General features: G+C 43.6%; 1 protein-coding gene across 4 annotated transcripts; it reads left to right on the plus strand.

The window, feature by feature from the left end:
- Window positions 1-12436: 12436 nt before the first annotated feature.
- LOC140476879 (delayed-rectifier potassium channel regulatory subunit KCNS2-like) lies at window positions 12437-24621 on the plus strand. 4 transcript variants are annotated; one of them, XM_072569757.1, is made up of 3 exons: window positions 12437-12457; window positions 12638-12806; window positions 18127-24621. In XM_072569757.1, the coding sequence occupies exon 3, from the start codon at window positions 18143-18145 to the stop codon at window positions 19568-19570; it is 1428 nt and encodes a 475-aa protein (XP_072425858.1). In that variant the 5' UTR covers window positions 12437-12457; window positions 12638-12806; window positions 18127-18142; the 3' UTR covers window positions 19571-24621. The 4 variants fall into 4 exon arrangements, with proteins under 4 accessions (XP_072425858.1, XP_072425861.1, XP_072425862.1 ...); XM_072569760.1 differs by having other exon boundaries at window positions 12438-12452; XM_072569761.1 differs by lacking the exon at window positions 12437-12457 and adding an exon at window positions 12468-12538 and having other exon boundaries at window positions 12642-12806.
- Window positions 24622-25425: the final 804 nt, after the last annotated feature.

Raw genomic sequence — 25425 nt, forward strand, 5'->3', positions numbered from 1 at the left:
AGTAATCCCCTCACTGGCATAAAGTTCACTAAAGAGGAGGAAAATAACAAACTGCCATTCCTCGATGTCACAGCAGAACGAACAGCCAATGGAGAACTTCAAACCAGCGTCTACAGGAAAACAACACATACAGACCAAATATTGAACTACAGAAGCAATCATCCCAACACCCACAAACGAAGTTGCATCAGAACATTATTTCAATGAGCCACCACACACTGCAGCACAGAGAAACTACACAGAGCAGAGGAAAATCACCTATACCATGTATTCAAAAAGAATGGGTACCCAATGAACACAGTCTGCCAATTTCTCAGCAATAAACCCAAACAAGCAGACAAAACACACCCAGAAACCCTAGCCACTCTCCCCTACACCAAAGACATCTTGGAAATGACTGCCAGAATACTCAGACCCCTTGGCATCATGGTAGCCCACAAACCCACCAACACACTAAAACAGCAGCTAATGAACTTGAAAGGCCCTATACAGACCATGAGCAAAACTAATGTCATTTACAAAATACCGTGCAAGGACTACAACAAACACTACATTGGACAAACAGGCAGAAAACTAGCCACCAGGATACATGAACACCAACCAGTCACAAAAAGACATGACCCACTCTCACTAGTATCCTCACATACGGATGAGGAAGGACACCACTTCGATTGGGAAAATACATCCATCCTAGGACAAACCAAACAAAGATATGCACTAGAATTCCTAGAAGCATGGCATTCTAACCAGAACTCTATCAACAAACACATCAAGTTAGACCCCTCTCTACCACCCCCTGACAAAAGGAACAGGAAGTGACTTCACCACAGGAAATAACATCACCACAGGAAATGACATCACCAACCCAAAGAAACCCAAACATATAAAGAGAAAGCAGGAATTTTCAGCATTGCTTCACGTGAGGTCTACTGAAGATGTTACCTAGTAAGGTAACGAAATGTCTGGAAATGAACCTTTCAGCTCAGCGAGCAAACCTATATCCAAAAGATTACGGAAATGCACACATGGCTCAAAGGCTGGTGTGAGAGATGTGGGTTCCAGTTTGTGGGGCACTAGGACTGGGCAAGTGGAGGCTGTGACAGTATACACTGGAACTGTACTGGGAATCAGTATTCTAGTGAGCTGCATAACTAGAGAAATATAGAGAGGTTTAAACTAATTAGTAGGGTAAGGGATCAAATTTGGGAAGATGTGATATATCAAAATGAAGATAAGGCAAGAGAGAAGGGTATTAATATGGAAATTAGTAAACAGATCATGATGGAAAAGAATAGAAAATACAAGTTGAGCAGTTGATAATAGATAAGGCTGGAAGAATTATTGAGAGATTAAAATTAAAGGCTATCTATCTGAATATACATCGCATTCATCACAAAACAGATGAACTAAATAAAAACTGAAAGAACTGCAAATGCTGAAAATCAGAAACAAAAACAGAAATTGTTGAAAAAGCTCAGCAGGTCTGGCAGCATCTGTAGAGAGAAATCAGAGTTAACATTTCGGGTCAAGTGGCCCTTCTTCAGAACTGATGAACTAATAGCTCAAACAGAAATAAATAAATAAATCCAACCTGATAGATAATACACATACATGACTGTACCTGGCCAAAGCTTGAAACATGCCTGACATTTCGGAAGAACAGGAAGCTAAGTAAAGGTGGAGGAGTGGCTCCGTTAATTAATAATGGTGTTAGCACAGATGAGAAGTTCATAAAATGTATTCAGGATTGTTTCTTACAAGACTGCATCCTGGAGTCAAGTAAAAAGCAAGCTATTATAGGCTGGTGTTGCATAATGAGATAAGACTAATTAATGAGCTCACTTGAAGGCACCTCTACTTAGCAATGATAGTAATATGAGGACAAGAGAGCACAGTCAGCTAATATGAATCAGCAAATGATAAAGATTATAAAAACTACACAAAGGTTCCCCAATTTATCTGACTTTTTTTTCCCAGGTTAACATAAAGTCGAGACAAGATTTCTGTATTTAAATAACAAATGAAATTATTTACGACAAGCAACAAAATTCTAAGTACAAGTAAAATTATAAACTATTAGCACATGTGCGCATGCACACACACACACACACACACACAGTAAGAGACAAGACAAAGACATATTGGTTATGGATGGAGGCATCACTGGGAAAGCAGTCCAGGCTATGTTGAGATGATTATTATGATTCTTGTACTAGTAAGAATGTAGTTTCTCAGTTGTCCTTTGAATGCTTCCACTGGTTTGCAAATGGCACAGGGTGAGCATTTCATTTCTAAAATAAGTCTTTGACATTTTTATTAAAAGTCACAGTTTACAGAAATTGCTGAAGGTAAGATAAACTTGTTTTCTTCAGGTTTAAAATGGCTTACTGCAGAGAACAGAGAGTGAGCTCCTGGTTGATGGAGAATTAATAGCTTCTCTGTATTTGTTTCCAGACCTAAGCTACTCAGTTAATGGCTATTGGCAGACAGAAGGGCTTTGTCATTGTCATCTGGTCACTAGTCCAAAACCAACTGACTTCTTGTTGCTAACCAGAGTTCCATCTGTATAGAACCCTTCAGCTCCAGTTCATCTGCAAACACTGCTTTAACCCACTGCTGTACAATCTGCATCTCACTATCTCCCTTCCCTCCTCGTTTTGTTGAATATTCTTCAATATTTCAGGAGAATTTAAAGCTGTACTTTGTTGAATGGCAGAGAAGGCTCAAGCGAGTGAAATGTGTTGTCCTTACCCAGTCTGACCTATATGTGACCCCAGACCCACAACAGCATGGTTGACTCTTAATTGACCGCTGTGATGATCTGAGCAAGGTACTCCGTTCAACAAGGTCTGGATGAGCAACAAGGTCTGGCGTTGCAGTGGTACCCACATCCAATGAAAGAATATGTTTAAAAATCCACGAGTCCAGAAATATGACTATGAGTCCTGCCTCAGCCTCTATGCAAATTAAATTCAGATAACTCCATGTAATTTTCTTTTCAGTCATGGGATGTGAGCCTCACTGGCTGGGCCAGCATTTATTTTCTGTCCCTAGTTGCCTCTTGAGAAGGTGAACTGTCTTCTTGGACCACTGCAGTCCATGCCCTTAGGGAGGGAATTCCAGGATCTGACCCAGTGACACTGAAGGAAATCTGTCATCCTGACCGGGTCTGACTACCATGTCACTCCAGACCCACGGCAATGTGGCTGACTCTTCCCAGATGCAGTAAGCCACTCAGTTGTGATCAAGAAGACAGCTATTTCCCACAGGGGTAATTTAGGGATGGGGAATACATATTGGCCTCACCAGTGACACATCTTGAGAATAAACTAAAAAAAAGTCTTCACAATGCAGATCAATGAAATGGAACTGTTCTCATTTTAAAATCGACCTTGAGAAAGAGTAATTTGTTTTTGATGACTGGCTTTAAAAGTTATATTTAAATGACACAAGACAACACATGGAAGAGACGTGAAATCAGCCTCTTTGCTGCTCCCTCTAAGGTAGGTTTTGGAAGAGTGAGCGCTAAATATTACATGGTGTTCTACACAATGATAAGAAGCTGACACTTGTGTCTGACTATTGTAACTACAGATTCCTGCAACAGACTCCAGCTGCAATAGACAGTAACAGAGTGAGTTACAGGCTGGGGTCCAATACAGGGTTTGTTGGGGGGAGTCGAGGTGGGTGTGCTACATACAGAACAACAGATGCCGAAGAGTGAATTACACACTGAAATTTAATTGAGGGCTCCAGAGTATTTATGTAAGTAGAAAATAGATGCACTAAGAGTAGGTCACTGATTGGAGTTAAATCTATGGGTTTTGGGGGATTTATATGGAGTAACAGATACTTGGGAATGAGTTACAGCGTGTGATCTAATTGAGGAATTTAATGGTGTTTCTATATGGAATAACAAATGGCCAAGATTGAGATCCAGTCTGGTATCTACTTGAGGGATCCAGGATATTTAGAATTAGAGGATAATGTAAAGACTGTTTTTGCTTTTACATAATTTTGATTGTTGACTGAAATGGAAGAAGGACTGTTTTAAAAATAAAGGGTTGTGGAAGGAGTTCAAAATGTTTTTAAAAAACACGTTACCAACATTCGTAATTGCTGTTCACATTGTCACATTGCTACTTTCTCAAGCAGTGGGGGGAGGTTACTGCAGACAAGCTGATGCCAATGAATGTCTACATACTGGGGTCTAGCTGGCAACAAGGAGCTGATTAGTCTGTGGAATGGAAACCCGTGTGAATTAATACCTTCTGACTGCCAATGACTATATGATTTCTACCCAGGTAGCTGAACAATTTGTGAATGTGAACAACTGCGCCAAAAACCTTCAGACCTCCAAAAGTGGAGATGGCATCTTTTTCTGTCTGCCGAAAAACAAGCCTTTGTTTATTTTCCTTCGCTAGTTGTGGCTTTTAAGCAGCAAATCAGAGACTTTATAATTTATGAAGCAGTTGCTCCGTGGCTCCTACAAGTGAAAAGTAGCTGGAGAAAGAGAGATTGAGGAACAGCAAGTCCTGACAAGTAAAGAAGATCAACTCAGTGAATCCTGTGGGCAGGAACCATTGAACTCCCTTCCCAGTCATTCCCTTCGAACCTAACACCAGCCTTTGCAGTTATCCCCTCTACCCATAGCACTGTAGTTTTTTTTATATAGCCTGTATTTGTGTGTGAAGGATGTTTTATTAACAGATTACAGTTTCAACTGGGGGAGTTTTATGTTGACAGTTCATAGAATTCAACTGCAGGTAAACAATTATTTATTTGTAATTGTCATTCTTAAGTGTCGAGTTGTGGACTGTTTTTCTGTTAACCTGAGTCCAAGTGACAAGTAAATTATGGAATCTTACATTTTTAAATAAAATATATAGCTTTTGTGATTACTCAGGGCTAATGGGGCTTGATTTCCAGTGCACTACCCCAGTGAGGTGTGACAATAACCCAGGAGTGAGTTATAATCCGGAACCAAATCAAGGGGTTTGAGGCCTTTATATTTATATACCTGACAGTAAATTTTAGATTGGGATATACTGTGATCCCAGACACAAGACTGCAGGCAGACCAGGGCCAGGGACATAAAAGCTAATATCAAAGTTCAGGGGATAATAGGGGAGCCAAATAACTGTTAGGCTTTATTTCAAAAGGAATAGAGTATAATAGAGGGAGGTTTTGCTAAAACTGTGCCTCAAATTGAATAGGTTGGGCCTGTACTCATTGGAGTTTAGAAGAATGAAAGGCAACCTTATTGAAACATACAAGATTCTTACAGGACTTGATTCTTACAGGTAGATGCAGAATGTTTGTTTTTCCTTTCCTATCTAGGACCAGAGGGCATCATCTCAAAATAAGGGGTCGTACGGTTAGACAGAGATGAGGAAGAATTTCATCTCTGAGGAGAGTGAATCTGTAGATTTCTTTACCTTGGAGGGTGGCCAAGGCTGGGTCATTAAGTATATTTAGGATTGAGGTAGACTTTCAATCAGTAAAGGGATCAAGGGTGATGGGGAAAATGTAAGAAAGTGGAGTTGAGGATTGTCAGATCAGCCATGATCTCACTGAATGGGGGAGAAGACTCAGTGGGCTGAATAGCCTACTCCATGGCCACATTTAGAATACTGCATACAATTCTGGTCTTCTTTCTATAGGAAGGATGTTGTTAAACTTGAGAGGGTGCAGAAAAGATTTACAAGGATGTTGCCAGTACTGGAGGGTTTGAACTATAGGGAGAGGCTGAATAGGCTGGGGCTTTTTTCCCTGGAACGTCGGAGGCTGAGGGGTGAACTTGTGGAGGTTTATAAAATCCTTATGGGCATGGAAAGGGTGAATAGACAAGATCTTTTCCCTGGGTTGGGAGAGTCCAAAACTAGAAAACATAGGCTTAAGGTGAGAGGAGAAAGGTTTAAGAAGGACCCGAGAGATAACTTTTTCATGCAGAGGGTGGTGCGTGTATGGAATGAGCTGCCAGAGGAAGTGGTGGAGGCTGGTACAATTTCAACATTTAAAAGGCACCTGGATGGGTATATGAATAGAAAGGGTTTAGAGGGATATGAGCCAAGTGCTGGCAAATGGGATGAGGTCAGATTGGAACGTCTGTTCCTTTGAATTGTCCGAAGAGTCTGTTTCTGTGCGTTACACCTCTTTGACTCTACGTATTGCTATCTTGTTGGAGATAAAGGGGAGTTATGGGAGGTGGACTGTTAATCTGTTCCTACGCGGAAGCCCAAATGGCATGGTGTGTGACAGATGTCTTTTTCATTCTATTTAACTAAACCTCCAGAGAAATCAATGACAATGAAGGATTATTTGTCTCAGTCAGTTCAAACATCATTTGGTTGTAAAGCGATTTTCTGTGATCAAAATGAGAAGAAATCTACACATTGGTTCTCATTATAGTTTCTGTTGTGTACAATAGATGATTGCTGCAGGATTATGTTGGAAGTGATTTATTAATAGTGGGGAATATTGCTACTTTGAAATTCCAAGATTTAGTTTTGAATTATTTGGCTTCCATGTGTATAAATTAATAGGCTAGGTTTTGATGGATGGTGTCACTACATGCTCTGTTGTGATGTGTTTAGATTTTTAAAAGAGTTGCCCTGTAATTTCCTGAGAAGGGGAGCTGATAATGGTGGAGTGAGGACAGAAGGGTGTCAGTGAAGGCACTAACAGTCTGTCACCTTAACTAAAGAGATTTCAAGTCAGGAAATAAAGAGGAATTGTGGAGAAGGAAATTCAGTGAAGTGGACTCCAAACACATATAGAAATAGAGGAAAAAAAAGATTGGATTGCAAGACAGAATATAAGAGACAGAAAAGGAAAAATAAAATTAAAACTAAAACAAACAAACTGTATTTTTAAAATACTTGCAAACAATGAATATATCAGCCATGATGGAATGGCAGAACAGATTCAATAGGCTGAATGGCCTAATTCTGCTCCTATATTTTATGGTCTAATATAGCTGAATGAGATGCATCCCTTTTAATTGTTCGCCTCCTGGGCCAGGTAGGCTCACTGTAGTCATCAACAATCCTAGCCTCATTAAAAAGATAATTAAGCTGCCAATTACCAAACTTAACTTTCTGCTTCAAATTTAATGGCAGGTTTGGGTTAAATGAAGCAAGCTTGTGATGAGTTATATTATCATTGATATGTGCATTCTCATTACACTGCATAATGGTCTGGAGACTGGGGGACTTTACGTCATGAACTGATAATGTTCATTGTTATTATCTTTCTGAAACTTCAGGATTGGACATATGGGCAGATTAAGGCACAAATCCTTCAAATAGTGTTGAATAAATAAGGGGTCTGCAACAGTTGAAATTTGCCTCCTTACCCCTTCACCCTGTCCTGGAGCCAGTGGTTAGTGAAATCAATTGATTTGATGAGAATTTCCCCATTTTTGCTCCCACATTGTTGTTAGAGATCCTGTTAAAAAGTTATGCCTTACTTGATCAATCTGCTAATGACAATCTGAGTAATAACCAGATCTGATCCTGAAAAGAAACATTATATTTGAGTATTTATGAAAAGAACACATACTGTCAAAACTGTTCATCAGGACAGATGCAAGGATACCAAATTTCAAAAGCAACAACTTTTGTATGCGTGAAATATTATGTCCCCATTTTGATTTATCTATTAGGTCTTTAAAAAAATTAAGTTCATTTGAAATAACAGTTCTTTTCTTCAGATTGTTTCAGCATCGATTTTCTATGTGCATTCTTTTTATAATATTTTAGCGGTGTTTTGATTATTTGTGCTTTACATTTCCTGTAAGGGGCCATGTGAGTTAGGAACAGGAGGAGGCCATTCTCCCCCTCCAGCCTCCTCCACTATTCAATGAGATCATGGTCAGAAGACACATGACACCAGATTATAGTCCAATAGGTTGAAGTGAAATCATAAGCTTTCAGTGTGCTGCTCCTTCGTCAAGTGAAGTTCACTTCATCTGACAAAGGAGCAATGCTCTGAAAGCTTGTGATTTCAAACCATCCTGCTGGACTATAACCTGGTGTCGTGTGTCTTCTGACCTTGCCTACCTCAGTTCAACATCGGTATCTCCACATCATGGGCAATGAGATCGTGGCTGATCTGATTGTAACCTCAGATTTTCGCAGTCCCTGTGAGACTTGATAATCTTTCATCCCCCTGCTTAACAAGAAACTCCCCACCTCGGTTTTAGAAACATTCGAGGACTCTTCTTCCACAGTGAATCTAGAACTAGGAGTCACTGGTTAAAAATCAGTGGCCACCCATTTAAAACAGTGATCAATGTTTTGAGAAATAGCATTCCAAAGCCTTGTGACCCTCTGAAAGAAAAAAAAAATCACTTTGTCTCTGGTCTCCCTGCTGTAGGAAGGAGGTTGTTAAACTTGAAACTGTTCAGAAAAGATTTACAAGGATTGTTGCCAGGATTGAAGGGTTTGAGCTATAGGGAGAGGCTGAATAGGTTGGGGCTATTTTCCTTGGACTGTCGGAGACTGAGGGATAACCTTAAAGAGATTCATGAAATCATGAGGGGCATGGTAGGATGAATAGCCAAGGTCTTTTCTCCAGGGTTGGGGAATCCAAAATTAGAGGGCATAGGTTTAAGGTGAGAGGGGAAAGATTTAAAAGGGACTTCGGGGCAACTTTTTCACACAGAGCATGGTCGTGTATGGAATGAGCTGCCAGAGGAAGGGGTGGAGGCCGGTACAATTCCTGAATCAGGAGCTGAAGTAGGCCATTCAGCCCTCTAAGCAGCTCTGCTATTCAATACTGTCATGGCTGATCTGATGTAACATCAAATCCACCTGACCCCTGATCACCTCATCTTTCAAACCCTTGCCAATGATCCAAAATCTGAGGCTGGGTACATGGGTTCGAATCCTACAGTGGCAGATGGTAAATTTGAATTAAAAAGCTAGGTCTAACGGCAAGCTGTAACCCATCTGCCGATTGTCAGAAAAACCCATCTAGTTCACTAATGTCCTTTAAGGGAAAGAAGTCGGTCATCCTTACCTGGTCTGGCCTACAATTGACACCAGACCCACAGCAATGTGGTTGACTCAACAGCTCTCTGAGCAATTAGGGAAGGGTGATAATAATCAGTAATCCCCATATCCTGTGAACCAATTAAGGGAAAAACCTTTGCATTAAACTAACCTGATTCTACAACTTTTTCAAGGAGTACCATCTGAGAGAAAATGTTTTGCATCATCTCTGTTTTAAAAGGCAACTCCAGATTTTTAAACACTGACCCCCAAATTCTGATTTTATACGTTTCAATCAAGTCACCACTTTTGATTCAAGCACCAGGACACCTCAATCCTTCTGCATCTCAGAGCTTCTAAATTTCTAATAATTTATATATTCTGGTGTGCCCAAAATGGACAGTCACAATTTTCCCACATTGTGCCCTAATTTCCAGATCTTTGCCCACTCAGCTGTTCGAGATATATCCCTCCACAGCCTCCTTATGTTCTCTGCACAACTTATTTTATTACCTGCCTTTGAGTCATCAGCAAGTTTAGAGACTGTGCATTTAGTCCCTTATCCATATCCCTGTTGGCACATCACTTGTCACATGATACCAACCTGGAAAAGACCCCCTTGTGCCAACTCTCTGCTTCAGAGAATGATCAGAGTTTGCAGCAGGACTCAGCTGTTACCCCGGGACACTCACCTTTAACCCAAATAAAAAGCTTTGGTGGCAATTGCCCTCAGTGAAAAGTTAAATTCACTGGCACCTCACCACCGTCTTCTTCAGAGTAATGAGGGATGGACAACAAACATGGCCTGGTCAGTGACACCTACAAACTGTGAATTAAGTGGTGTTTATAATTTATACACAATGGATAAATCAAGAGTATGGTGAATAGGCCAAACACATGATCATTATACAACTTGGGAAATGTGCATGGTACATCCCCATACATTTACATGCCCCTACCCAAATATATACACACCAACACACAATTATACAGAGACATGCCTAGATACAGTTCCACACAAATATGTGTGCCCATACACAAAGCTACACACACCTATGTACAGATAGACACTTACTGAAAATATATGCACTCCATACAGACCTATGCACAGCCCTCTTCATAAACATCTAGGTATATGTATAAACACACACAAAACCAAATGCAAATATGCAAACATACCTACACACTGACCAAACCTACAGTACAGTTGTGGTCACCACATTACAGGAAGGATGTGATTGTATCACAGAGAACAAAGAGGAGACTTACGTGGGTAATGCTGGGAATAGAGGATTTAGTGATGAAAACATATCGGTAAAGAGGTTTTTAAAATCAGAATCATGGATAGGGTAGATAGGGAGAAGCTGTTCCCACTCGTAAAAGGAGCAAGAATGGGAGGGCATTGATTTAAAATGATGTGCAAAAGTAGCAAGGATGACAGGAGAAAACACTTAAAGGCAGTGAGTAGTTAAGTTATAGAATGCACTATCTGAAAATAAGATAGAGGCAGGTTCAATTGAGACACTCAAAGGGCTATTGGTGGTAATCTGGATTGAAACAGTGCAGGTAAAAGCAGCAGTAGGTCATCCTCATCAAAGAGCTGGTGCAGACATGATGGGCCAAGTGGCCTCCTCTGCACTTTAACAATTCCGTGGATTGGGCTAAAATTGTTTTCTCTGGGTCAAAGGACAACAGCAGGTGATTGTCCTTAGTTGAGAGAACAAAATTGGACATTCACTTGAAAAGGTACCAAAAGATGGTCAGGGGAACTCAGCTACAGTTGTGGGTGTGGGGCAAGAGTCAAACAGCTAGGCTCAGGTCACTTTCACAATGCTCTGGAACACCCTTTGAACAGTTACAGTGTGGAAACAGACCATTGAGTCCACACTGACCCTCCAAAGATCATCCCAGCCAGGCCCACCCCATACCCTATCCCTACATTTCCCATGGCTAACTCACCTCAATAACCTTGAACACTATGGGCAAGTTAGCATGACCAATCCACCTAACCTGCACATTCTTGGTCTGTGGGCAGAAACCCACACAGACACAGGGAGAATGTGCAAACTCCACACAGACAATTGCCGGAGGCTGGAACTGAACCCAGGTCCCTGGTGCTGTGAGACAGCAGTGCTTGCCACTGAGCCACTGTGTTGCCCAGTGACAAAGGATTATTGTACTCGAAACATTAACTCTGTCTCCCTCTCCACAGATACTTCCTGACCTACTGAGTTTCTTCCCTGCTGTTATCAGACTCATGAATTAACCTCTCATATATCAGAGTTGTTCTTTCTCTGCACCTTCTCTGTAACTAACACTGTATTCTACATTCTGTTGTATTATCCTGATGTATTTATGTAAGATATGATTTGTCTGGATAGCACACAAGACAATGCCTTTCACTGTATCTTGGTACGTGTGACAATAATAAATCAAAGCAAATCACTTTCTGCTTTTGATTGTTTCAGATTTCCAGCATCTATAACACCATAAGAAACAGCTCCTCGTGCTAGGTCCATGTTCAATAGGATCATGGCTGATCCAACAATCCTTAAGACTACTTTCCTGGCCATTCCCCATGAACCTTGATTCGAGACTGATCAAGAACCTCTCTCGGCCTTAAATATACACAAGGACTCTGCTCCCCTACACCTGCATCCCCAACAGTTCTCTGTGGCAAGGAGTTCCAAAGATTCACAGCATCTGAGAGGAAGCAGGGACTATTTTCCCTGGAGCATCAGAGGCTGAAGGGTGACCTTATAGACGTTTATTAAATCATGAGGGGCATGGATAGGGTAAATAGACAAGGTGTTTTTCTCAGGAGTAGGGGAGTCCAAAACTAGAAGGCATAGGTTTAAGGTGAGAGGGGAAAGATTTGAAAGGCACCTAAGGGGCAACTTTTTCACGCAGAGGGTGGTGCGTGTATGGAATGAGCTGCCAGAGGATATGGTGGAGGCTGGTACAATTACAACATTTAAAAGGCATCTGGATGGGTGTATGAATAGGAAGGGTTTGGAGGGAAATGGGCCAAGTGCTGGCAAATGGGACGAGATTATTTCAGGATATCTGGTCATAATGGACGAGTTAGACCGAAAGACCTATTTCCGTGTGGTACATCTCTGTGATTCTGAGAAGAAATTCCTTCTCATCTTAGTCTTAAACTGGTGCCCGCTTACTCTGAGTCAGTGCCCTCTAGTCCTAGACTCTCCCATGAAGGGAAACATCCTCTCAGCATTGACCCTGCCCCTCAGGGGCCTTTGTTTTAACACCCTTAGTCAGGGTGGCCAATAAAATATTGGCATAGATGCCACCAGTTTCCTTGCTGAACAGGCAAGTCCACAATCCCTGGCCCATTGAGCACGTTCAGTGACGGGGAGGGGAGGTGTGTGTGGGGCAGTATTTAAGGCTGGATGAAAATTAAATCGAAAAAAAATAGATGAACTCCGCTGAGCTAAGGTTGTGTGAGTATCAAGATAGCTCTCCCATTAAGGCTGCAATAAATACACTTCTGTTAACGATTTGAAACCACTTGTTCACATCAGGTTACATAATTATCAGCGATGAATAATTCCAGTTTAATGTGCTCAGCTTGAACGTGTCTCGATGACTGGTCTTACATTCTCTCTCTCTCTCTCTCTCAGACAGGGCGAATCCCTGGTGGAGTTCGGTTCATCTCCCTCTCTGTCTCACTGGCTCCTTGATTCGGTCGCCGTTTTCCCCGGGACTGGGCGGATTCAGGGTATGGAGAAGAGTTACTGACTGAGCTGCTCACCCCCAGCCCTTTCCTCAAACTGGAGGCGCAGCGACACGGTGAGAGAGCGTCCCCATGGACAGTAACCGGCAAAGAGTTTTTAACAGGGTCAGGGAAATAAACAGTGACATGGCTTTGAGGCACAGACATAGAGGCAGCGAGAGAGTGTGGTCGCTGCTAAAATATAACCGCGAACACACCAGGTAGAACAGGCACAAACAGCGACAGAGCATTCTGAGATACAGAATGAGGCACAGAGAGAGGAAGAGAAAGGATGAGAGGGAGAGAATGGGAGAATAACGGGGACAAAGAGAGAGAGAGAGAGAGCATCACGGATGGGAGAGAGAATATTACAGGGAGAGAAAGAGACACGAATGATAAATGACAGGAACAATGAGAGAGAGAGTATTTCAGGAAGAGACAGAAATGAAAGAGATAGAGGGAGAGAATGTGAGGGATAAGAGGGGAGGGAGGGAATGAGAGAGACCCTGGATGAGAGGGAGAGAAGAGAATGAGATATGAAAGGATAGAAAGACTAAAGAGAATGAGAGGATAACAGGGATTGTGAGCAAGATTGCAGAAGGAAGGGAGAGTATGGAAGGGGAGAGAGAGATTGTAAGAAAGAGAGGGAGAGACGGAGAGAACAAGAGAGAATAGTAGAGTATTGGACAATTGGAGAGAGATGGGGGATCACGGATGCATGAGAAAGAGTAATGTGAGAGGGATGGGGGCAAAATGAGAGACAGAATCTGAGAATGAAAGAGAATGAGAGAATGAAAGAATAATAAAGGGACAGTGAGAATGAGAGATTGAGAGGGATTGGAGATGGGAGAAAGAATTACAGGCAGAGAGAGAGAATGAGAGGATCAGAGAGGAGAGACTCAGAGCATGACAGGGGTGGAGAAAGGGAGGAAGTGAAAATGGTTATTATAATCCAGATGAGAATCCAGGTGCAAGTGGAGTATTTAAGGTGGTGTTAGGGAATGAAAGAGAAAATTAACTCTTTATACAGGGTTTTATCCGAGAACCTGAACTGGATTCCAGAGTCTCTGAACCAGATCCCAGGATCTCTGAAACTGATTCCAAGATCTCTGAAAAAGATCCCAGGATCTCTAAACCAGATCCTGTGGTTTTAATTCATAAAACCTAATCTAAGTCCTGGGGCTTTGACCTGGAATCCCTAATCTGGATCTAGAATGCCCTGTTCTGAATCCATAGATTTCTGATCCAGATCCCACTATAACCTGGGGGTGTTGATCTGGATCCCAGTACAATAACCTGGAGTCGCTGATCCAAAGCCTGGAATCTGAATGAGACCTTGAGGCTTAAACCCAGAGCCTATGATTCAGATTGCAGAGTATGGAATCTAGTTACCAGGCTCTCTGGCCAGGATTCCTGTGATCTGGAAACTGATTTGGATCAGGATCATTTGGGAGGTGGAGACAGTTACAGATAAAAGCTACTGGGAGATAGTTACTCCCAGAAATGAAGATACTTCGGTGACTGTGAGAAGGGATAAGAAGCAGGCAGTGCACGGATCCCCCGTGGCTGTTCCCTTCGATACCATTTTGGATACTGTTAGGGGGAGGGGGGGCGAGTTTGCCAGAGGTAAGCCATGGGGTACAGGTCTCTGGCACAGAGTCTGTCCCTGTGCTCAGAAGGGAAGGGGGGAGATGAGCAGATCATTAGTCATTGGGAACTACATAGTTAGGGGGACAGATAGGAGGTTCTGTGGGAACAAGAGAGACTCATGGGTGTGTTGCCTCGCAGGTGCCAGGTTCTGTGATGTCTCGGATTGTGTTTTCAGGATCCCTAAGGGGGAGGGGGAGCAGCCCCCAATCGTGGTCCACATAGGCACCGATGACATAGGTAGGAAAAGGGATGGGGATGTAAGGCAGTCATGCAGGGAGCTAGGGTGGAAGATTAGTGCTGGAACAAACAGAGTTGTTATCTCTGGTTTGATGCCTGTGGCATGTGCTAGTGAAGCAAGTAATAGGGAGAGACAGCAGTTGAACACAGGGCTACAGGGATGGTGCAGGAGGGAGCAATTCAGATACCTGGATAATTGGGGCTCTTTCTGGGGATAGGTGGGACCTCTACAAACAGGATGGTCTAAACCTGAACCAGAGGGAAACCAATATCCTGGAGGGGGAGGGGGGGGGGGGGGGGGGCGGGGAGGTTTGCTAATACTCTTCGGGAGGGTTTAATCTAATTTAGCAGGGGGACAGAAACCTGAATTGTAGATCCAGTGTACAGGAGGTTGAGAGTAGTGAGGTCATGAATAAAGTTTCAAGGTAGCAGGAGTGTACCAGCAGGCAGGCAGATGGTTTGAAGTGTGTCTCCTTCAATGCCAGGAGCATCCAGAAAAAGGTAGGTGACCTTGCAGGATGGGTTGGTACCTAGGACTTCAATGTTATGGCCATTTCGGAGACATGGATAGAGCAGAGATAGGAATGATTGCTGCAGATTCCAGGATTTATATGTTTCAGTAAGACCAAGGAAGGTGGTAAAAGAGGGAGGTGTGGCATTGTTAGTCAAGAACAGTATAATGGTGGCAGAAAGGATGTTTGATGAGGACCCGTCTATTGAGGTAGTATGGGCTGAGGTTAGAAACAGAAAAGGAGAGGTCACCCTATTGGGAGTCTTCGACAGACTTCAGAAAAGTTCCAGAGATGTAGAGGAAATGATAGCAAAGATGATTCTGGATAGGAGTGAAAGTAACAAGGTAGTTTTATGGGGTCTTTAACTTTCAGGGAAGTGATTTCAGGGCCCCTTGCTGAGATATTTGTATCATTGATAGTCACAGGTGAGGTGCTGGAAGATTGAATGTTGGCTAACATGGTGCCACTGTTTAAGAAGGGTGGTAAGGACAAGCCAAGGAACTATAAACCAGTGAGCCTGATGTCGGTGGTGGGCAAGTTGTTGGAGGGAATCCTGAGGGACAGGATGTACATGTACTTGGAAAGGCAAGGACTGATTAGGGATAGTCAACATGGCTTTGTGCATGGGAAATCTTGTCTCACAAACTTGATTGAGTTTTTTGAAGAAGTAACAAAAAGGATTGATGAGAGCAGAGTGGTAGATGTGATCTATATGGACTTCAGTAAGGCGTTCGACAAGGTTCCTCTGGGAGACTGGTTAGCAAGGTTAGATTTCATGGAATACAGGGAGAACTAACCATTTGGATACAGAACTGGCTCAAAGGTAGAACACAGAGGGTGATGGTGGAGAGTTGTTTTTCAGACTGGAGGCCTGTGATTAGTGGAGTGCCACAAAGATCGGTGCTGGGCCCTCTATGTTTTGTCATTTACATAAATGATTTGGATGCGAGCATAAGAGGCATAGTTAGTAAGTTTGCAGATGACACCAAAATTGGAGGTGTAGTGGACAATGAAGAGGATTACCTCAGATTACAACGGGATCTTGATCAGATGGGCCAATGGGCTGAGAAGTGGCATATAGAGTTTAATTTAGATGAATGCGAGGTGCTGCATTTCGGAAATCAAATCTTAGCAGGACTTATACACTGAATGGTAAGGTCCTAGGGAGTATGGTTGAACAAAGAGACCTTGGAGTGCAGGTTCATAGCTCCTTGAAAGTGGAGTTGCAGGTAGATAGGATAGTGAAGAAGGTATTTGGTATGCTTTCCTTTATTGGTCAGAGTATTGAGTACAGGAGTTGGGAGGTCATGTAGAGGAGCCTGGTTAGGCCTCTGTTGGAATATTGCGTGCAATTCTGGTCTCCTTCCTGTCGGAAAGATGTTGTGAAACTTGAAAGGGTTCAGAAAAGACTTACAAGGATGTTGCCAGGGTTGGAGGATTTGAGCTATAGGGAGAGGCTGAATAGGCTGGGGCTGATTTCCCTGGAGGCTGAGGTGTGACCTTATAGAGGTTTATAAAATCATGAGGAGCATGGATAGGGTAAATTGACAAAGTCTCTTCCCTGGAGTTGGGGAGTCCAGAACTAGAGGACATAGGTTTAAGGTGAGAGGGGAAAGAAATAAAAAAGACATAAGGGGCAACTTTTTCACACAGAAGGTGGTACATGTATGGAATGAGTTGCCAGAGAAAGTGGTGGAGGCAAGTACAATTGCAACATTTAAAAGGCATCTGGGTGGGTAAATGAATAGGAAGGGTTTGGAGGGAAATGGTCCAGGTGCTGGCAGATGGGACTAAATTGAGTTGGGGTATCTGGTCGGCATAGACGGGTTGTACTGAAGGGTCTGTTTCCCGACTGAACATCTCTATGACTGGAAATGCTATTGTTCATCTACTTTAGATAGGTCAGTTTTTGTCCAAAGTGTGCAGGAGGGTTTCCTGACACAGTATGTAGATAGGCCAACATGAGGTGCGGCCACATTGGATTTGGTACTGGGTAATGAATCTGGCCAGGTGTTAGATTTGGAGGTAGGTGAGCACTTTGGTGATAGTGACCACAATTCAAGTACGTTTACTTTAGCGATGGAAAGGGATCGGTATATACCGTAGGGAAGAGTTATAGCTGGGGGAAAGGCAATTGTGATGTGATTAAGCAAGATTTAGGATGGGCTGGATGGGAAAGGAAACTGCAGGAGATGGGCACAATTGAAATGTGGAGCTTGTTCAAGGAACAGCTACTGCATGTCCTTGATAAATATGTACCTGTCAGGCAGGGAGGAAGTGGTCGAACGAGGGAACTGTGATTTACTAAAGAAGTTGAATCTCTTGTCAAGAGGAAGAAGGAGTATGTAAAGATGCGACGTGAAGGCTCATTTAGGGCACTTGGGATTTACAAGCTAACCAGGAAGGAACTCAAGAGAGAGTTAAGAAGAGCCAGAAGGGGACATGAGAAGTCTTTGGCAGGTTAGATCAAGGAAAACCGTAAGGTTTTCTATAGGTAAGTCAGGAACAAAAGAATGGGTAAAATTAGGGCCAATCAAGGACAGTAGTGGGAAGTGGTGTGTGGAATCTGAAGAGATAGGAGAGGCGCTAAATGAATATTTTTCATCAGTATTCACACAGGACAAAGATAATGTTGTCGAGGAGAATACTGAGATATAGGCTTTTAGACTAGACAGGATTGAGTTGGCTGATCAGACATTCCTGATATACCTCTCCATCCTCCCCCCCCGATAGCCCTCTCCCCACCCACCCTAGGCCATTCAGATACCCTGTCTTCTGCTGGTATTCTGTCTTGATATCCCCCGTCCCCAATGGTCCTTTGACCCCTGGGCTTTTCCTAAACTCCATTCCCTGAACACTCCTGGTAACCCCATCTCCTGCCAAACCCTGCACTCCCCACCCTGGTGCGGGTGTATTCTGTTTGCACTGATTCTCCATGTTACCTGTTTTATTTTGTTTGTGTGTTTTTTGTTAATTCCCCCTGCCTCCCCAAACGCAGCGAGTGGCCGGGCATCATGCACCCGGGAATGAGGGCCCCGGGGGGCAGGGACTCCGGGGGACCTGGGGAAGAGCTGGAGCAGGAGCCGGAGGCAGAGCCAGAGCCAGAGCCAGAGGAGATGCGGGTGAATGTAGGGGGTCTGAAGCAAAGCCTGAGGAGGGGCAGCCTGTCCCGGTTCCCAGACACGCGGTTGGCGCGGCTGCTGCGGTGCCACTCGGTGGACTCCATCCTGCAGCTCTGCGATGACTATGATGGCGAGGAGTACTACTTCGACCGCAACCCAACGCTCTTCCCCCGCATCGTGGACTTCTACCGGACCGGGGAGCTGCGGGCCAGCGGTAAGCTCTGTGTCTTCTCCCTGGGCCAGGAGATTGAGTACTGGGGCCTGGGGACGGGGAGGTCTGGCCCGGACGGGGGTGATGGTGACCCGGACGGGGACGGGGATGGCGCCAGTGAGCTGGGCAGCAGCAGCTCCTCCCTGGACGAGGTGCTCGGTTTCTACCGCGATGCGGCTAGCTACGAAGGCCGGAGGCTGGGCAGCTGCCGCCGGCGCCTGTGGCTGATGTTAGAGAACCCTGGCTACAATGTGGCGAGCCGCTGCTATAGCGCCGTCTCCATCCTGATGGTGCTGAGCTCCATCGCCGCCATGTGCCTACACAGCATGGCCGAGTTCCGGCGCTTCGCCCCCCGCTTCGAGGCCCTCGAGCACTTCTGCATCGCCTGCTTCACCCTGGAGCTGCTGGCCCGCCTGCTGGTGTCACCGGGCGCTGCGCACTTCTTCCGCCGACCCCTCAACCTCATCGACCTGCTGTCCATTCTGCCCTTCTACCTGACACTGCTGGCCGACCTGGCCATGGAGAGCAGCCCGGCGCTGGCCAACCTGGGCCGGGTGGTGCAGGTCCTGCGGCTGATGAGGATCTTCCGTGTTCTCAAACTGGCGCGGCACTCCACGGGCCTCCGATCGCTGGGGGCCACCCTGAAGCACAGCTACAGGGAGGTGGGCCTGCTCCTCCTCTACCTCTCCGTCGGAGTGTCTGTCTTCTCCGTGGTGGCCTACACCATCGAGAAAGAAGAGAATTCAGCCCTGGCCACCATCCCGTCCTGCTGGTGGTGGGCCACAGTCAGCATGACCACCGTGGGCTATGGTGACGTGGTGCCCATCAGCATCGGGGGCAAGCTGACGGCATCTGCGTGCATCCTGGCCGGGATCCTAGTGGTCGTGCTGCCCATCACACTCATCTTCAACAAGTTCTCCCACTTCTACAGGCGTCAGAAGAATCTGGAGAATGCCATGAGGAACTGTGAGTTTGATGAGCGCCTCGCCCAGCTGCCTCTGCTCAATCTCCGGGACTACTATGCGGACAGAATGAAGTCCCTCATGGCCAGTCTGAACAACATGAGCAGGGGTACACCCAGTGAACACAGTATAAACTCAATACTTTAAATCCAGCCCTGCACTGTCCAGGAAAGTGGCAAGGGTTAGAATATACCACATAGCCAAAAATCACAAAGCAAATACTGCATTTAAGACTCTTGACAACCTTATGGGGAGGTGATGACCTTGTGGTATTATCACTGGACTGTTAATCCAGATAATGTTTTGGCGACCTGGGTTCAAATCCCATCATGGTGGAATTTGAATTCAATAAAAATCTGGAATTATGAATCTAAAGACTACTGTAAATCCATTGCCAATTGCTGGAAAAACCCAATTAGTTCACTAATGTCCTTTAGTGAAGGACATCTGCTGTCCTTACCTGGTCTCATGTACATGTAACTCCAGACCCACAACAAAGTGGTTGATACACAACTACCCTCTGGGCAATAAATGCTGCTCAGTCAGCGACACCCTCATCCTGTTAAAGAGAAAAAATCCTCAACTCAACACTGCTTATGTATACAGTGGTGACATTAATTAATGAGGGTGTAAGGGGGGAGAGGGTGCAGTGGTGTTAATCTCACTGGATTAGTCATTCAGAGGCTGCTGTTAATATCCTGGGGGAATACTAACTCAATTCCAATCGTGAAAACCATTGGAATTTAAATTCAACTGATCAACTGGGAAAATAATCTGTCAGTAATTCTAACCATGAAACCATAATCAATTGTCATTAAAAATAAAACCCATCTGTTTCACTAATATATCCTTTAGGGAAGAAAATATACTGTCATTACTGAGTCTGAAGAATACAGCCAGAAACAGGCCCAGGAATCCATTCAGATTAAGGGCAATGAGAGATGAGCCACAAATACTGGAGTTTCCAGAATAATTAAAAACAGACAGTAAGAGTTTGCATTTATGTGGCACCTTTATTGCTGTGAAATGTCTCAAGGTATTGTACAGAATTATCTTCAGGCAAAATGAGACACTGAGCTACATACGGAGATATTTGGGCATATGACCAGAAACTTGACCATGCAGGTGGGTTTTAAAGAGCATATTACTGGAGGAAAGGGGGTGTGGGCAGAGAGACTTAGGGAGTTGACACAGTGACTGTGGTGGAATAATTAAGAATAATTAAGATAGGGGACACACAAGAGGCCATAAGTGGAAATATTGCAAGCTTTGAATTTATAGACCTAGGGAGGGACAAGGCTGTGAAGTTTGAAACACAAGATTGAGGACTTTAATGCCAACACCATGAGCCCAAATTTCAACCATGTTTTCTTATTAAATTGCAGCTAACTTATATTCAAACTACTGACTGTAAGTCTACTTATTTGTGATGTCCCTATTTCATTACACTGTGCTGCTAAGACTTATGTAGCTTTAGGTGATCTGAGCATTTTACATTCTGTAAATCACTGTCCAGAGAATAAGTGGGTACTCAAAAGTATTGCAATTATATAATATAACAGGTGTAACTCCTAAGGTTGGCACATTGGCTCAGTGGTTAGCACTGCTGCCTCACAGCGCCAGAGACCTGGTTTCGATCCCATCCTTGGGCAACTGTGTGTGGAGTTTGCGTATTTTCCCTATGTCTGTGTGGGCGCTCTGGGTGCTCCGGTTTCTCCCCACAGTCCAAGGATGTGCATGTTAGGTGGATTGGTCATGCTACATTGCCCAGAGATGTGCATGCTGGGTGAGCTAGCCATGGGAAATGCAAGGTTATAGGGATAGGATGGGTCTGGCTGGGATGCTCTTAAGAGGGTCAGTATGAACTCAATGGACTGAAAGGCCATTTTCCACACTGTAGGGATTCTATGATTCTAACTCGCACGCTGAAATGTTCCTGGTGAAGAGATAAAACTGTCCAGATTATTGAAAATATAGAAACTACATTACACCCTACACATCCTTAAAATAGTGCGAGGTGATTAGAACCTGGTTCTTGGAAATGAGATGGGCCAAGTGTTACTGGGGGAAATACTCAGTGATCATTGTGTCAGTAAATGGCAGAGAGTGACAGTGGTCATTCCTGAGGAAGAGAATTGATTGAGAGCTGACTTCAACGAGTCAAGAACAGAGCTGGGTTGGATCAACTTGAATGAAAAGTCAGTGGGAGAAACTCTAGCTGAACAATGGGCTAACTTCAAAGAGGAGATGGTTTAGATACAGTCAAGATAGATACCCTCAGAGCAGAAAGGTACAACAAACAAATCCAGAACTTCTAGGATGGTAGACGAGATAGAGTTTAAGTGTGCTAATGATAGGTGTCAGTAGAAAATATGTTTGGGAACCAAGAGGAAGGCAGAAGTTTTAAATGGGAGTGAAAAAGCAGGTTAGAGAATCAAAGACAATTCTAAGAAAAGAATGGCAGCCAACATAAAGGAGAATGCACTTTAGGATAGAATCAGCCTTTTGAATGGCGGGGCAGGCTCAAGGGGCCGAATGGCCTACTCCTGTTCCTATTTCTTATGATCTTATGGAATTCCAAAGTCTTAAATATACTTTTGAATAGTTATAGGGTGGTAAAAGTGGTGATTGGAGGCCAGAAAGGGGAGCTGAGGATATGGCTGAGATATTAAATGAATACTTTTCATCTGTCTTTACTAAAGGGGGAGATTCTACACAGATCATGGTGACAGAGAAAGAAACTCTTGTCAATCGAACGGTTCAAAGTTCATAAGAAGGAAATATTAGGTAGATTGTAGGTTTTTAAAGTTGACAAGGTACTGGAACTGAATGAGATGCTTCCAAGGATTTTGTATCAAGTTAGCGTAGAAATTGCAAGACCACTAGCTGCAATCTCTCAGTCTTCCCTGGACTCCATGTTGTGGAGGTGCTGGTGTTGGACTGGGGTAGACAAAGTCAGAAATCACATAACACACAGCCCAATAGGATTATTTGAAATTGCAAGCATTCGGAGTGCTGCTCCTTCATCAGGTGATAGAGGGGCAGCGCTTTGAAAGCTTGTGAATTTGCATAAACCTGTTGGACTATGACCTGGTACCATGTGACTTCTAACGTTTTCCCTGGACTCAGGGGTGGTGCCAGAAGACTGAAAGATTGCAGACATTACGGCCTTGTTCAAGAAACATTGCAGGAATAATCCCAGCAATTATAATCCAGTCTGTTTAACTTCAGTGGTGAGGAAGATTCTAGAAGCAATTATTCAGGATAGAATTAGTAGTCACTTGGGAAGGGTTAGCATGGATTTTTAAAGGGAACATCATAGTTCACTAACTTGCTGGAGGTTTGTGAAGAGGTAATGGAAAGGGTCGATGAGAGTGATACTGTTGATGTGGTTTATGTGGATTTCCAAAAGGCATCAATTTGGTGCCACATTACAGTCTTGAGAAAAGTTATAGGTATTAAAGGGAAAGTAGCAACATGGATATAAAATTGGCTGAGTGACTCGAAACAGAATGATGGTTGATGGATACTTTACAGGCTGATGCAAGGTTTATAGTGAAGTTGCTCTGAGGTTGGTATTGGAATATTTGTTTTTCCTGATGTATATTAATACTTTGAATCTTGGTGTACAGGAGACAAGTTACGTGGAAGAATTGAAAACTGAGTAAGACAGTGCGGAACTCCAAAAGGATATCAATGGACTGGGGGAATAGTTGGCAGATGAAGGGAAGTGTGAAGTGATGCAATTTAGTTAGAAGAACATTGAAAGATGAAATATAAAAAAGGGGGGTATAATTCTAAAAAGGGGGTTCAGGAGCAGAAGGACTTGTGCACAGATCATTGAAGGTGGTAGGACAGATGCACTCAGCAGTGAATAAAGTGTACTGTGTCCTGAACTTTATCAATAAAGGCATCAAGTAGAAGAGCAAGGAGGTGATATTGAACTTGTGCAAAACGTTTGTTTGACCCCAGCTGGAATATTGTGCACAGTTCTGGACATTATTGGAGGGATGTGAATGCATCAGAGAGAGTGCAGAAAGGTTTGCAGAAAGGGGGCATTCCAGAGATGAGACACTTCAGTTATGAGGATAGATTGGAGGAGTTAGAAGGCTGACCAGAGATTTGATGGAAGGTTTCAAAATCATGAATGGTTTGGATAAGTTAGATATAGAGAAATTGTTCCCACTTGTAAAAGGATCAAGAATGAAGGCAGAAATTTCAAGTGATTTTGCAAAAGAAGAGATGTGAGAAAAGATTTTTTTTCACACAGTAAGTAGTTAGGGTATGGAGTACATTGGCTGGAAATGAGATAGAGCAGGTTCAATTGGAAACATTCAAGATGGGCATTGGATGCTTATTTGGAAAGAAACAATGTGCAGGGGTATGGGAGAGAAAGCAGGAAAATGGGACACAGTCATCCTGCTCATTTGGAGCGCAATGATGGGCCAAACAGCCTCATCCTCCTCTGTAAACACTTCTGTAATTCTTCTGTGATATGTACATGGGAGAGAGTTGACATGGCCTTGGTTTAATGGCCGAACCAAAGGACAAATTAGAGCATCAGCTTGATTGTTGCTGTCACGTCAAGAGTGGGACTTGAAACCACAATCATCTGACTCAAAGGGCTGAATGGCCTCTTTCAGTGCTATCATCATTCTAAAAGCAAAAGAGCTGCTACCCACTGAGTTACAGTGAGCACTTGTTGAGGAGAATATTACTCCCACTCCCTTCTCCCCCTGTACTGTGGAACATTCTAGGCTGTAGAACAGCTTCAATGCCTCCTTCTGTCAATGCCCTGTATAAATATCTTAACTGCTGTGATACATAAAGGACTGTGTTTTAACACAGAAAGAAAATAACCTTTTCCCATTTACCACAAGGAAATCAAAAAACACAGAACTGCTCTGTCAAACAGCTGACTGAAGACTATAAATTCTGAATCAATATCTGTTGTCAATTTTGATGTGAAATTTGATATATTAGTGACTGTGGAAAAAAAAACATTGCATGTCCAAGTTTGGATTTTGAATTGCATGAACTGCCTGGAAGGTGTGTTACTGAAAGAGTCATCAATCTTTGCTGCTAACATTAAATTTAAACAAATCTTTTGCAACAGTTTACTATGACTTTGCACCATTCATTGCAAAAACAATCTGGTCTTCCACAGGAATTTCAATAAAGAATGTAATAATCAAAAACTTAACCAGGTGGTTTCATTTCACTCTGTTTTATGGGTTGTCAGTTCATCCAAAATGAGAATCAAATGAATTTAGATGGGGAATTAAATACCCATTCAATCTCTTAGTACTCACACTGACCAGGTCACATTTTCACCGAATAAGCAAAATACAGTGGATACTGGAAATCTGAAACAAAAAGCAGAGATTGCTAGAGAAACACAGCAGGTCTGGCAGCATCGGTGGAGGGATAAACCGAGTTAAGGCTTTGAGTCCGGTACGACTCTTCTTCGATTCTGAAGGGGTTGGAAAATGTTTCTTTTTAAAACTTTTAACCTCAGGTGGAGGGGGGGTGGGGGGGCAGGGCGGGGGATGATGAAACAGATGGGTGTGGAGACTCAGTGTGAAGTTGTAGTGGAAGAGAATTAGGGATGTAAAATGGTGTCAATTAAGGTGCACACAGGGGGGAAATGGGGGCTCCCCATGTCTGATGACAAAGTCCCATTTCACCCTGAGCAAGGGGAGCAGCAAGTTCAAAGGGAGATGGATTAGAGTGAGCAAGAGGAACCAATGTCACATCGGCAATAGAGTCAAAGAATCATCCAGCACACAAACAGACCCTTCAGTCCAACTTGTCTGTGTCGACCAGACATCCCAATCTGACCTAGTCCCATTTGCAAGCATTTGGCCCATATCCCTCTAAACCCTTCCTACTCGTATGCCTTTTAAATCTTGAACTTGTACTCACCTCCATCACTTCTTCTGACAGCTCGTTCCAAACATGCACCATCCTCTGCATGAAAAGTTACCCCTCAGGTCCTTTTT

This window comes from Chiloscyllium punctatum, chromosome 5 (assembly GCF_047496795.1).
Source record: "Chiloscyllium punctatum isolate Juve2018m chromosome 5, sChiPun1.3, whole genome shotgun sequence".
In the NCBI taxonomy this organism is placed as follows: Eukaryota; Metazoa; Chordata; class Chondrichthyes; order Orectolobiformes; family Hemiscylliidae; genus Chiloscyllium; species Chiloscyllium punctatum.

Bases quoted from the DNA above. Each gene is read 5' to 3' on its own strand.
- LOC140476879 (XM_072569757.1), top strand. From the start codon at position 18,143: ATGCACCCGGGAATGAGGGCCCCGGGGGGCAGGGACTCCGGGGGACCT.